This window comes from Myxine glutinosa, chromosome 2 (assembly GCF_964187855.1).
Source record: "Myxine glutinosa chromosome 2, kmMyxGlut1.1, whole genome shotgun sequence".
In the NCBI taxonomy this organism is placed as follows: Eukaryota; Metazoa; Chordata; class Myxini; order Myxiniformes; family Myxinidae; genus Myxine; species Myxine glutinosa.
This window is the reverse complement of record NC_136262.1, coordinates 73,905,023-73,919,584: the sequence shown is the minus strand read 5'-3', so window position 1 is coordinate 73,919,584 and position 14,562 is coordinate 73,905,023. Positions and strand designations below refer to the sequence as shown.

Below are 14,562 nucleotides of genomic sequence, written 5' to 3'. Positions count from 1 at the left end.
GCGGTGTATGATACACCATGACGCGATTTTTAAAAATATATCTCTGCATTTTCCCGCGTGTGTGGAATGTTCTCAATTATTGCTGACACCGAGTCCAAAACCATCGATAAAAATGAAATCATATGGTGAGTTAGATTGGAGATAAAGGCGTGAGAGAGACTCAATGGCCTTGAAGTTGAAGTTACAGGCGTTTGAGAATTCATTTCGTTCTATAAACGGCAACTTTCATTGGATTTCCTTCCCGTTTTTTTTCAACCGAGTCGAAAACTATGTTAGCGACTGTGAAAAATGAAATGATATATCGAATTTTTAATATGTATCGACACGTTGCCGTCGGTGTCATGTTAGGCGGTGTATGATACACCATGACGCGATTTTAAAAAATATATCTGCATTTTCCCGCGTGTGTGGAATGTTCTCAATTATTGCTGACACCGACTCTAAAACCATCGATAAAAATGAAATCATATGGTGAGTTAGATTGGAGATAAAGGCGTGAGAGAGACTCAATGGCCTTGAAGTTACAGGCATTTGAGAATTCATTTCGTTCTATAAACGGCAACTTTCATCGGATTTTCTTCTCGTTTTTTTTCAACCGAGTCTAAAACTATGTTAGCGACTGTGAAAAATGAAATGATATATCGAATTTAAAATAGATATCGACACATTGCCGTCGGTGTCATGTTGGGCGGTGTATGATACACCATGACGCGATTTTAAAAAATATATCTCTGCATTTTCCCGCGTGTGTGGAATGTTTGTGGAAAATTAAAGATTTCAAATAAACCTATTTAAAGTGTATGCGCACATAACTAATAAAAAAAACGAAGAAATATCTCTCGGTAATTTCCTGAAACATATTTTACTTCCGGCTAATATGTTGAATGAAATAAAAACGAAGAAATATATGTCGGCATCATTGTTGACGTTTTTGTGACGACTATCATCAAACGAAATAGTAATATATCATAACGGAAAAGCAAAAGCGAATTTTTAATATATATCGACACATTGCCGGCAGTGTCATGTTGGGCGGTGTATGATACACCATGACGCGATTTTAAAAAATATATCTCTGCATTTTCCCGCGTGTGTGGATTGTTCTCAATTATTGCTGACACCGAGTCTAAAAGTAAAACCATCGATAAAAATGAAATCATATGGTGAGTTAGATTGGAGATAAAGGCGTGAGAGAGACTCAATGGCCTTGAAGTTACAGGCCTTTGAGAATTCATTTCGTTCTATAAACGGCAACTTTCATCGGATTTTCTTCCCGTTTTTTTTCAACCGAGTCTAAAACTATGTTAGCGACTGTGAAAAATGAAATGATTTATCGAATTTGATTTGAAATAAAACTGGGGGAGAGCAAGACACCACGGGCCTACAAAACAGGACTCAAAGCTATGCGAGTTAATAAAATGGTGGATATTTGTTTATAGCCACTCCCAGAATGGGTGGAGCTATGGGTGGAGCTACTCTGCAAACCGAGTAAGCCACACCCCGGACAGACACCCAACAGATAGACAGACAGACAGACAGACAGAATCATCTACGGCTATTATAATATAGATATATATATATATATATATATATATATATCGGAAGAAATTAAATAAGTCGTGGACGTAGCTTCAAGACGGTCGATCTTTACTTTTCAGACAAGCTTTCCATCAACAGGTCCTCCTTCTTAGACCTCCTCAAGTACAACGAAAATGGCAAGGACATCAACAACCGATTACACAAGGCAAATCGTGAATCTGAACAACAACCGGTTACACAAGGCAAATCGTGAAGAGGCTGCACATCAACAACCGGTTACGCAAGGCAAATCATGATTTCATGACAACATCAGTGTGAGGAGAGAAGAGTGAAAAGAAAACTTGTCGTTGGGACCGAATAGTCGAACACTTATCTCTTTCCCTCCATCAAACATTACAATTACATTAGTAATCTTCGTTTCTCTCTCGGAGATGGACGGTCGGGGAGAAGCTGGATAAGCGAGGACATGGACACACACACCCACACACACGGATATACACATACACACACACACACACACACACACACACACACACACACACACACACACACACACACACACACACACACACACACACACACACACACACACACACACACACACACACACACACACACACACACACACACCTGAGTTCCTCCTCGGCTTGTTCGGTCTGTTTGCGGGCCTGATCCAGGAGCCGCTCAAGGTGGGCCTTGTCATGTCGTGTCGACTCCTGGGCTGTCTGTTGACTTTTCAAAGTCTCCTCGAACTTCTCCCGCCATGAGGCCTTTCGCCGGTCCGCGTCGCGCTCGTAGTCGTTCACTCGCAGTCGCAAGCTCTCGTTGTCGGACTCCAAAGAGCGAACGCGCTCGATGTAAGCGGCCAGGCGGTCGTTGAGCTTTTGCAGATCATCCTTCTCCTGCTCCCGGGATATCCTTACCGGACTCAGCGGATTAGCGGGACTGCTGCTCGCCATAGCGATAAATTTGTGTGGGGACTGGGCAGCAGCAGCACTGAAAAAACGCTTCACGAGTTCACGTGCACACTCGCTGAAGGAGTGACGTCACGAAAGGGGAGGAGCTCTTTTCAGAGCCGACGAATCGGAAGAGCGATAGTCGGCGTGGCATTTTGGTTCACAGTCGGATCAAAAGATGCCCATTTCCCTTCTTAAAGATGGCAGGTCGTTTGGACTGGGTTTTATGTGTCGCACACTCCACTTTAAAATGAGATTTTCACGTTAAATCGTGCAAAGATTGTGCAAATTCCTTCTTATACACTTTAGAAAGCTCTAATTAACCGAATTATGTGTTTCAGCGAAAAGTTGTGGTTATAATTATCGGTTCTTTTTGTGAAATTCGTCGCTGGAATCGGCTGGAATTGCTTCAACAAAGGTCACACAAATTTTTGTCCCTCTTTTTCCCCACTCTGAAATGTTTCCCCCACCCCCCTCTGAAATTGATCTTGTGGAAGTCCATGCGTCCAATGCAAGTTTGAATCTCAATATCCATAGCCATAATCTCCATCACAAAAACAAACTAGAAAGAGCAATCAGAGATTGCAGACCCTCGCCAGGACGTGTTTTCTGTGGTTTTTAAGACTTTTGTGTGAAAACAAATATGGTGGCCGAACCACGTGGTCGATGACGTCATCATTAATTTTTTTTTCTCCAACAATTTATCTCTAGATGATGCTCAAGAAATTTCATCTTGATCGGATGAAGTTTTGTACTTGTTGAATTATGACGTCATAATGGAGCCACCGATGACATCATTAACATATTTTATTCCCCATGGAGAGTTCTTTACAATGAGCCATGTCTAAATTTTTTCTATGCAGCGCTTTCGGAGATATAGAGGTGCAAAGTTTTTCGGTTTTTCCAAGATGGCGTCCATACCACGTGACCTATGACATCATAATTATTCAAAAATTATGCAGGTGGAGTTGCACCGATGGTGAAAATTTCCTGTCAATCGCACCAACGGTTGCAGAGAACATCATATTTATTCTGTGTGGACAAACAAACAAACAAACAGACAAACAGACAAACAAACAGACAGACAGACAAACAAACAGAAAAACAGACAAACAAACAGACAGACAAACAAACAAGAAGACGTCATGCGGAGCACGATACTTGCAAAATACGCCCCCGCCCCCCCCCCCCCCCTCCCCAAGGAAAACAATTTGATTGATACAGCAAATTGTCCATTTCATCAAGATTAAAATTGACAATCTTAATCAAAGCTCGGGTCAATAGGAAGAAAAGTGACGATTTTTCAGATGAAAAATGATTTTGGAAGGTTGACCTTGAGTTGACCTTTGACCTTTTGACCTCAAAAATAGCTGGTTTCCCTATTTAGTGACTCAATGTGCAAATGCTGTTGAATTGTCAAGTCAATCGGATGAAAATTGACGGTTTTTCAGATAAAAAGTGATGATTTTGGAAGTTTGACCTTGAGTTGACCTTTGACCTTTTGACCTAAAAACTAGTATCTTTCCCAATTTGTGACTCGATATGCAAATGCTGTTCAATTTTCAAGTCAATCGGATGAGAATTGACGGCTTTTTCGATGAACATTTATGATTTTTAAAATTTGACCTTGAGTTGACCTTCGACCTTTTGACCTCAAAATAGTATGTTTCCCAATTTAGTGACGATATGCAAATGCCGTTCAATTTTCAAGTCAATCGGTTGAGAATTGACGGCTTTTTAGATGAAAATTGATTTTTAAAATTTGACCTTAAGTTGACCTTTGACATTTTGACCTCAAAAATAGTATGTTTCCCAATTTAGTGACTTGATATACAAATGCTATTCAATTTTCAAGTCAATCGGATTTAAAATGGCGATTTTAGAAATTTGACCTCCAGATGACCTTTGACCTTTGACCTCAAAATCAATGGCCTTCTCAATTGGGACGACTTATACAACGTGGTGAAGTTTCGTGACGATCGATTTAGAATTGTGACCTGTAGGCCGGTGACAAACAGACAGAACCACAAACGGTACCGACCAATATACTTGAAAAATCTTGGATTTTGCAAGTAACAAACAGACAAACAAACAGACTCAAATGCAATATCCTGTCCTCTGGCGCGGGTAACAAGAAAAATAGTCCAACAACAGCGGTAAACGGACTTGTTTGATACTTTAGTTGAAGAATATTGTATGACCTGGGTGGCAATATCAGTTTGCAAATCATGTAAGTATTTAAAAAAATTCAATAAACCCCACACAACCGTGCCACATTCAAATCGAACATCAGGCATTGACAGCAGGTTATGAAAACTTGGACAAAAACCGTACCCAGTCTGAATGTTGCTTTATCGAATTATTGGTGAAACCGCAAATGGCGAATCCGCGAATTGTGACGGATGGAAACCCTTACGTCATTTCCTCATTCTGCTTTACTCTCAATTTCTCTATATCATCATTCCAATCACAAATTAATATTGTTGCATTAATATATCAAAATAGAATGTTAAACCACGATTGTATTGATATTATCAAACCAGTGAATTGTCGTCATCTGTTCCCTCCGGATTCAGGAGCAAAATCCGTGGCAATCACATTTCAAAATCTAATTGTATTGAGGAATTTCTGAAAACTCCCATCTACCTTATGACCCGAAAACATTCTACAGAAAGTTATTATATTTCCTTTCGTAAAATATGCACTGAAATGGTGAATGTTACAAAACATGTCCCCGTGTCATGTGACCAGATCCTCAGCTCTGATTGGTGGACATTTGTGGTGACGTACAAACGTTGTTCTGGGATAGCATTACCCTCCAGGCTATGCCGTGAAAACCTGATCGTTACTGAGAACGATGGGCGATTCTGGGAATTTTGAATCCATTCGATTCCGAGTTCTTTTTTTCTAAAGAGTTGATGAAAACGAGTACTTTTTTCTTTTTCTTTTTGGGGTTTTTTATGGGTGGGAATATTACATATGGACTGATGCTGAGAAGGGACAGAGGAAGGTGGGAGCGGTTTTCTTTGAATCATCAATCTTTTTTTAAAAAAATTGGAAAGAGCAGTAACAAGTCGGGTTTAGGCTCATGAAGCATCTCTATTTTTACAGAAAACACTAAATAAAAAAAGAAAACAATACATGAAAAAATAATATCGTATCTAAATGACAAATTTTGATTTCAACGAGAGTGGTTTGCAAACAATTATAAACCATTATTCTTGTTTAAGAACAACATCATGTCCACAATGTTTGGGTTTTATCCTGTTCCTTTTCGCTGATGTCAACTCTCCTCCTTTGGAAAAAAACACGCTCAGCAGGAACGGAAGTTGCAGGAGCCCAAAGGTATTTTCTGGCCATTTTGTGAAGCTTGGGAAATGTTGATTCATTCACTCTCCACCAGAGCAGAGGATCTTTAGCCCTCGGGATGTTTTCTTCCTCCAAGTATCTCCACATTTCAACAATAGCATCTGCTCGTGCTGATCTTGAAGCTTTTGCTCATGTGATGTCATCAAAAGGGCCCCAAAGGTTCACCCTCACCGGGGCTCGGCTGCTCGTCAGTGTTTGTTGTTGAATCGCTTCAAATTGTGACAAATCAAAATCTCACAGTGGCATCAAAATCAAACAGTGACAATCTCACACTCTCACGATGTCTCTCCGAAAAGACCGACTGGACAACCCTCCCATCTACTTTCTGAACAATCCTCTCCAAGAAGTTCTGTCACTCAAGCTTTTGGGTCTCACTATCTGCCATGATCTTTCCTGGGAAACCACATTTCCAAGCTGGCCGCCAAAGCCAAGCAGCTGACTGGGCATCCTCCGTCGTGCGAAGTCTTTCCTTGGCACACCTGAGCTCCTCACCACATACAAGGCTTTCATCCGCAGTTCAGTGGAATACTGCTCTCTCCCCTCTGGGCTGGTGCTCCTGCTTCACACCTAGCTCGGCTTCACGCTGTTGAAACCAAAGCTTTCAGAATCATTGGCCTATGGGCCACGCCATAAAAATAAACAAAAAATAATAGCGTCGGCATAAGAGAAAATGTGAACTTGATCAAAAATAAACACTTCAAAATTTGGTCAAAAAATTAAAAAAACAAATTTAGTCAAAAATTCAAAATTTAAAAAATTAAATAAATAAATAAATTCCACTGCAGAGAATTTAATTCCCTGTGGTGGAAAAAGTGCATGGGAGACCTCTGACCTTTTGAATTGGAAAACTATTGAACCGATTAAAAAATGATTCTCCTGTGCCACTATCGAAGGCATGTTCCATTCAAACAACATAAAATGTGGGATTCACGAAACCTGACTTGTTTCTTCCAACCTTCAAAGTCCCGTCTGCATGGAATATGAATTTAAAATGAGGAACTCGTACCAAATCGACAATCCAACTACGTGTGTGCATTTAAGTTTTATTTCATAGCATGAACAGAAAAACGAAAAGGGCAAAACGCCTGACCTTTTCAATCAATTGTTCGTGTGTTAAACCTCCAAATGTTTATGGAAGAATCAAAAAACAATCACATAATATGTCTTGAACAGAAAAATTCAAGAGGGAGATGGATGGGGGAAAGGGCAGCAAATAGAAAAGAAATGTAGGAATGGAAATACTGAAAATAACAAAAAACAGAAAGGATAGGGAAGGGGAAGAAAAGGAGGTTGAAAGGAGAAAGGAGAGGTTGGGGAAGACGGTGGGTGAGGGGTTGCATTTGAGGATACAATAATACACATCGTTATGACAACGGATCGACTTGTACCTAAGGCATGTATGTGTCACTGCACAGTCAACCTCAATGTAGATTGAGAGATGTGCATATGGATATATATATATATATATATATATATATATATATATATATATATATATATATATATATATATATATATATAATATATATATAATTTTATAAACAGGAATCAAATCAAAAACAGGAATCAAATCAAAATCAAATCAAATAAACAGGATTTAAATCAAATATATATATATCTGAGGTATATATATCTGAGGTATATATATCCAAATATATATATATCTGATCAAATATATATATATCCCCCCCCCCCCCCCCCCCATGTCCCAGCCACTCCCCTCCAGACGAACCCTTTTACTTCAAGCAAATGAGTCCAAAAGGTTCACAAAATGTCCTATGCTTGATCACATTCAGCTACATGACAAAAGAATCGCAGCAGCTACTGATAAGGTCGAGATGAGGTGATGGCAGACGCGATTGTTTGGTTGAACAGTGTTAGAACACAAACTGAATAATAGCCACAAAATACCTCTTAGAAAGGCAAATCCATATTATGCAATAGATCTATGTACAATGGAGAAGCTATGAAATCTTTGCTCATTATGCAAATTTGCTGTGTGAACCTGTATTAAAAATAAAAGAGCAAAAAGATAAACTTGCAATGCTCAAGAAATATACAGTTTATAAACATCAAAAGAAATCGAGATCGTTCGTCGTCTCCAGCTCGAGACAATCCACAGCATCGGGTGCCGCGGGACTGGGCGGTGGTTGTGGGGTCGGAGGCGCGTGAACATCTCGTCCGTTCGGATCCTCCAGCTCCTCGAGCTGTGCCTCAGCCGTGTCGCTCGCGAAAGTCTCTCTCGAGGCCTCGTCCTCGGCATCATGGAGTTCCAAGCCCCTGATGGCATGCTTCATCTTTTGCGCCAGCACGTTCCGCCGACGTCTCACAGCCAACTTTCTGTCATTGTAGTCACGCTGATTCTCTTCGTAGAATATTTCCTGATAAAGATACATCGTTTGACAATTTGAAAGAAGATAAAGACCCACATCATGTAACATCAAGCAGGAATAATAATGTGATGCCATGTTGGAAATGCACAACATATTGTACCAATCAAAGCACCTTTAATATTCAACAATCAAATGAAAACCGATTGGGGATCTTTTATCCCAAACGCTATGAGGGAAAGTGTCAATTCAATGGAGAAAACCTTGTAGGTCTGTTGCATTGATGGATCAATGCTGTTTAATCAACCCAATGATGAAGCCACATGCAGGGCTCGAGTTTCTTTTTAATAAATTTGCAAAACTTTCTAAAATCCTGTTTTCTCTTTGTCATTATGGGGTATTGAGTGTAGATTGATGAGGGAAAAAATGAATTTAAACGATTTCAGCATAAGGCTGCAACATAACAAAATGTGAAAAAAGTGAAGGGGTCTGAATACTTTCCGAATGCACTGTATATCAGCTTCAAATCGTTTTGCCTTATCAATTGTTCTGCTCCTAGACTATGTGATCTACTCTTGCCATGTTTCATTGGAAATGTATCCAATTTTTATTTTAAAAATAAATAAATTTGTATACAAGTTCGAGGCTCGTGTAAGAGCTAACATTAATCACAAAAAAAAAAACGGACACATAAAACATATAATAAAGGGAGCGGGAGACAAGATGGGGAGAGAGAGGGAAGCACACAAGTACAACAGCTTAGAACAGGGACATCAGGAGATCTGTGGGAGGGAGAGGGCTTTGGGGAGGAGGCATGGGAAGGGGTGTTGACGGGGGGGGGGGGGGGGGGTTGGGAGAGATATAAAACACTGACAGTGCACACTGCTAGAACTTCCAGGAAAGAAGTCGGTATTTCAAAAAAGTGGATCTGGGGTGAATTAACAGGGATAGAAAAGATCAAGGTTTTGGATGAGGGAACATAACAGATGGTGGTGAACAGCTGTTTTAAAGACCTGGAGGGAGGGGTGGGATTGAAGAGAGTGAGAGAGTTTGTTTCAGAGGTGGGAGAAAAGCAGAATGGAAGAGTGAAGGTGAGCAGAGAGTCTTGCTTTTGGCAGTTTCACCAGAAGAGGGTTGCTGGCAGATCTTGTGCAACCTGTAGGAATATTTGGGGGACAGAGCACAGACATAGCTGGGGGAGCTAGGCCGGAAAGGAGTCGGTAGAAGACAGAAAGTCCACCAGCCTGCCTGCAGTGTGTGAGTGAAAGGCCCTCACAATCAGCTTCATCACGGGAGATTCTAATGATTCTGAAAGCTTTGGTTTCAACCGCGTGAAGCCAAGCTAGGTGTGAGGTAGGAGCACCAGCCCAGAGGGGAGAGCAGTATTCCATTGAGCTGTGGATGAAAGCCTTGTATGTGGTGAGGAGCTCAGGTGTGCCAAGGAAGGACTTCGCACGATGGAGGATGCCCAGTCGGCGACTCGCTTTGGAGGCCAGCTTGGAAATGTGGTTTTCCCAGGAAAGATCATGGCAGATAGTGAGACCCAAAAGCTTGAGTGACACAACTTCTTGGAGAGGATTGTTAAATCCAATTATTGTTATTCCCAATTAAATCCAAATTATTGGAAATAATTTGCGATATCAGTTTTGAGAGCAAAGAAACAAAATGAATCTGATGAGCAAGCAGTAAAAACATTTTAGAATATGTCAAGGGATGTTACTCCAAAAAGTATGTAAACAAGGTTGGGATGATCATAAGAAATGATCATGTGAAACCATCCCGATGAAGGAGCTGGGGCTCCCACGTCGATCGGAAGAATGGACGCGACAAAAAGCTGGAATTCATCCGAGTGGCTTTATTCAAACCAAACACTCAGGCACTCTCCAAAAGCCCGTTTATCGGGCAGCAATATATATACATATTATCCCGGAGCGTTTGCCCAGGAAAGGCGAGAGGGGGCGTGGCCCAGCGTCCCGACCGAGGCCTGGCAAGTTGAGCGCGGGCCTGCCCGGGCGTCCTGGACGAGCCCGGCATGGTGATCGCTCCGCGTCCTTGATAGGTGCAAGGCGATTGTGAAAACCCAGCGGTAGCCACTACACACGTCCCCCCAGAATCGACTTGCACCGGCAGGGTCAATTTGAGGGGGGTCCTGATGACCCGGCCGAAGCGACCCCTGGCGGGTCGTGGGAGGGGGTCCGGTGTGGTGGTGGGCGGTCGAGTGGGGGGCACCGTGGACGGGGGGCGGCCTCGCCGCGGCAGAAGGGCCACCCGTGGTGGGTGGTCGACGTCCACGTGCGCCGGCTTGAGGCGGTCCACCGCAATCCGGTCCGACCTGCCGCCGATGTCGATGACGAACGACTTGTCGTCCCGTCGCAGCACCCGGAAGGGCCCGTCGTACGGCGGGCGGAGTGGCCCCCGATGTGCGTCGTGACGCACAAAAACATACTCCGCTGTGCGAAGTGCTGGGGGGACGTAGGACTGGGGGTCCCCGTGGTGGGATGTTGGCACGGGGGCAAACCGTCGGGCGGCCTCCTGGAGGTCCGAGCGCTGGTGAGCTGCGGACCAGGGACTGGTAGCGTCGGGCACGAATTCGCCCGGGACGCGTAGCGCCTGGCCATAGACAAGCTTGGCGGTGGATGCCTGGAGGTCCTCCTTGGGGGCCGTGCGGAGGCCCAAAAGGACCCACGGCAGCCGGTCGGCCCAACCGCCGTCTTGAAGGCCGGCCATGAGCGCGGCCTTCATGGAGCGGTGGAATCGCTCGCACAACCCGTTTGCTTGGGGGTGGTAGGCCGTAGTACGGTGGAGCTTGACCCCCAGGTTGCGGGCGACCGCGCCCCACAGCTCGGAGGTGAACTGTGGTCCGCGGTCTGACGAGATGTCCGCCGGTGCGCCGAAGCGGCCGACCCAGGTGGCGATGAAAGCCTGCGCCACGTCGGCGGTGGTGGTGGAGACGAGGGGAACGGCCTCCGGCCACCTGGTGGTCCTGTCCACCATGGTGAGCAGGTGTGTGAACCCCCGTGATGGGGGGAGGGGGCCCACCAGATCCACGTTGACGTGGTCGAAACGTCGTTCAGGCACGGTGAAAGGTGCCAGCGGGGCCTGGGTGTGTCGGTGGACCTTGGCCCGTTGGCAGGCCGTGCAGGTGCTGGTCCAATCGCGGACGTCCCGATGAAGGCCGTGCCAGACGAATCGCGCCGACACCAGCTTCTGGGAAGCTTTCCGGCCCGGGTGGGAAAGGCCGGCCATGAGGCGAAGGCGAAGGCGAGGTGGGAGGCGAAGATGCGGCGTTGCCAGGTGACGGGCACGATGGGGCGAGGCTGGCCTTGGGAGACGTCGCAGAGCAGGACAGTGTCCGCGAAGGGGATGTCGGCCAGGCGGAGGCCCGTGTCCGCCGCCCGGAGGGCTTGCACCGTGGTGTCGGTGGTTTGGTCCGCCGCCATAAGCGCAAAGTCCATGCCCAGGTGGACCGCGTTCGCGCTGGCCCGGGAAAGACAGTCGGCCACAGCGTTGTTTTTGCCGGCGACGTGCCGGATGCCCGTGGTAAACTCCGACACGGCGGAGAGGTGGTGCTGTTGGCGGGCCGACCACGGCTCCGTGACCTTGGCCATGGCGTAAACCAACGGCTTGTGGTCGACGAACGCCGTGAAAGGTCGGCCCTCCAGGAGGTGGCGGAAATGGCGGACGGCCAGGTGTAGACCGAGGAGCTCCCGGTCAAACGTGCTGTATTTGAGCTCGTTCGGCCGGAGCTGCCGGCTGAAAAAAGCGAGTGGCTGCCAAACCCCGTTCACCCATTGCTCATGTACGGCGCCCACCGCGTAGTCGGAGGCATCCGTGGTGAGGGCGATGGGAGCGTTGAGCACCGGGTGAGCGAGCAGTGTTGCGTCGGCGAGGGCCCACTTTGAGCTTTGGAAGGCCGCATCCATTGCTGCGGACCAGGCGATGTCGTGCTTGGCCGGCTTGCCCCGGAGGGCTTCGTAGAGGGGCCGCATGAGTTGAGCAGCGCGGGGCACGAAGCGGTGATAAAAATTCACCATTCCCAGGAATTCCTGCAGGGCCTTTATGGTGCGGGGACGCGGGAACGTGGTGATGGCCTCGACCTTGGTTGGCAGCGGCACGGCCCCGTTCTTGGTGATGTGGTGGCCCAAAAAATCAACGGCCGTCGTGCCGAAGTGGCATTTGGCCGGGTTGACGATGAGGCTGTGCTCGCTGAGGCGCCCAAACAGTGTTCGGAGGTGGAGGAGGTGCTCGGCCCGGGACGTGCTGGCGACGAGGATGTCGTCCAGGTAAACGAAAAGGAACGGCAGGTCACGCAGCACGCCGTCCATCAAGCGCTGGAACGCCTGAGCCGCGTTCTTGAGACCAAACGGCATCCGCAAGAATTCGAATAAGCCGAACGGCGTGATGACTGCCGTTTTAGGGACGTCGGCCGCCCTGACAGGTACCTGGTGATATCCCCGTATGAGATCAATTTTCGAAAAAATGACCCGTCCCGCCAGACGGGCGGAGAAGTCTTGGATATGCGGGATCGGGTACCTGTCGGGGGTGGTAGCGTCATTGAGACGGCGGTAGTCGCCACACGGGCGCCATCCACCCCCCGGCTTTGGCACGATGTGCAGTGGCGAGGCCCACGCGCTATCGGAGCGCCGCACGATGCCGAGGTGCTCCAACGCGTCGAATTCGGCCTTCGCCACGGCGAGCTTGGCTGGGTTGAGGCGGCGGGCCCTGGCGTAGACCGGCGGGCCCGTGGTTGGTATGTGGTGCTCGATCCCATGCCGTACTGCGACGGCCGAAAACGTCGGCCACGTGAGGGCCGGGAACTCCGTGAGCAGGCGAGCAAACTCGTTCGCCGCCGGGACGGCGCATGCCAGCTCGGTCGACGCGGAGCTGCTCAATGTGCATACCAGGGAGCTGAAGGTTTCGGCGTTGATTAAACGACGCCGTTGGACGTCCACCAGCAGTCCGTGTGCGCAGAGGAAGTCGGCGCCTAGCAGAGCCATGGGCACGTTTGCGGTTACAAACGTCCAAGCAAAGCGTTGGCCGCCGAAGCAGAGGGTGACGTTGCGCGGGCCGAAGGTGCGGATGGTCGATCCGTTGGCCGCAACCAAGGAGGGGCCGCAAGCCGCGGACTGCCTGTCCTGGTCAGAGGCGGGTATGACGCTCAGTTGGGCGCCGGTGTCGCACAGGAAGCGCCGTCCGGACGCTTTATCCGTGATGAACAGTAAGTTGCCCGTGTGGCCGGCGCTCATGGCTGGTAATGAACGCCGGCCCGGCCGTTTCCCGGCCTGCCGAAGGTGCACGGGGGTCGGCATGTCCGGGCCTTCTGTCCGAACCTGGCATGATAGTAACACCACGCTTGGTCAGGTGGAGGCCCCGGTCGTCGTGCTGGAGGTGGTCGGCTCGGTGTAGCGGCCGCCAATTGCGTCGGCAGTTCGGTCGTCGACCGTGCCGGGTGCTCGGGCGCCATGGGTGTTGCGTCGGACGGCGGTGGGTCCCATGTCGCCGCTGCGATGCGCTGGCCTGCGGCGGAGATCTTGTCGGCTTCTCTGGCAAGGGCCCGGGGATCTGTGATCGTCGTGCTTGCCAGGGCGAGGCGTACCGGGTTAGGCAGCTGACGGAGGAACAGCTCCCGGAACAGGAATGCCGGAGAGTGCTCGCCGAGCAGTGAAAGCATGTAGTCCATTCGCTCGGAAGGGCGCGTGTCGCCGAGCTCGGGCAGGTCGAGCAGGCGCCGTGCGCGTTCCGCCGATGGGAGGGCGAAAGCGTCGAGGAGAAGCTTCTTAATCGCGCCGTATTTGTCAGCGGCTGGCGGGCTCTCGAGGAGGCTCAGGGCGCGGGCCGCGGTGGCCGAACCAAGCGCTGCTACCACATGGTGGAAGCGGGTGTCGTCGGCCGTGATGCCTCGCAGGGCGAACAGGGAATCCGCCTGTGCGAACCAAACCGCCGCGTGAGCCTCCCAGAAGGTAGGCAGTTTAAGGGCGACTGCCGTGTCCATGTCGGTAGGTCACCAATGAAGGAGCTGGGGCTCCCACGTCGATCGGAAGAATGGACGCGACAAAAAGCTGGAATTCATCCAAGTGACTTTATTCAAACCAAACACTCAGGCACTCTCCAAAAGCCCGTTTATCGGGCAGCAATATATATACATATTATCCCGGAGCGTTTGCCCAGGAAAGGCGAGAGGGGGCGTGGCCCAGCGTCCTGGCTGCGGCCTGGCAAGTTGAGGGCGAGCCTGCCCGGGCGTCCTGGACGAGCCCGGCATGGTGATCGCTCCGCGTCCTTGATAGGTGCAAGGCGATTGTGAAAACCCAGCGGTAGCCGCTACACCGACATCTTTCTTTGAATAATGGTCAGACGGACGGACGGACGCA

The 14,562-nt window shown here is 48.2% G+C and overlaps 2 protein-coding genes across 3 annotated transcripts in view; both read right to left on the bottom strand.

Annotated features, from left to right (window-relative positions):
- The window catches only part of LMNB1 (lamin B1), a 90,122-nt gene extending 87,541 nt beyond the window's left edge, over positions 1 to 2,581 (bottom strand). For both annotated transcript variants that reach the window (XR_013622686.1, XM_078773427.1), the window contains exon 1: positions 2,170 to 2,581. Coding sequence is in view for 1 of the 2 variants with exons in the window: in XM_078773427.1 (XP_078629553.1) it covers positions 2,170 to 2,498 (329 nt within the window). In the remaining variant the exon portion in view is untranslated. The remainder of the gene's footprint in view (positions 1 to 2,169) is intronic.
- Positions 2,582 to 7,570: 4,989 nt separating this feature from the next.
- The window catches only part of PHAX (phosphorylated adaptor for RNA export), a 76,154-nt gene continuing 69,162 nt past the window's right edge, over positions 7,571 to 14,562 (bottom strand). Inside the window, exon 7 of the mRNA XM_068107983.2 lies at positions 7,571 to 8,245. Coding sequence (XP_067964084.2) covers positions 7,937 to 8,245 — 309 coding nt within the window. The 3' untranslated portion in view covers positions 7,571 to 7,936. The remainder of the gene's footprint in view (positions 8,246 to 14,562) is intronic.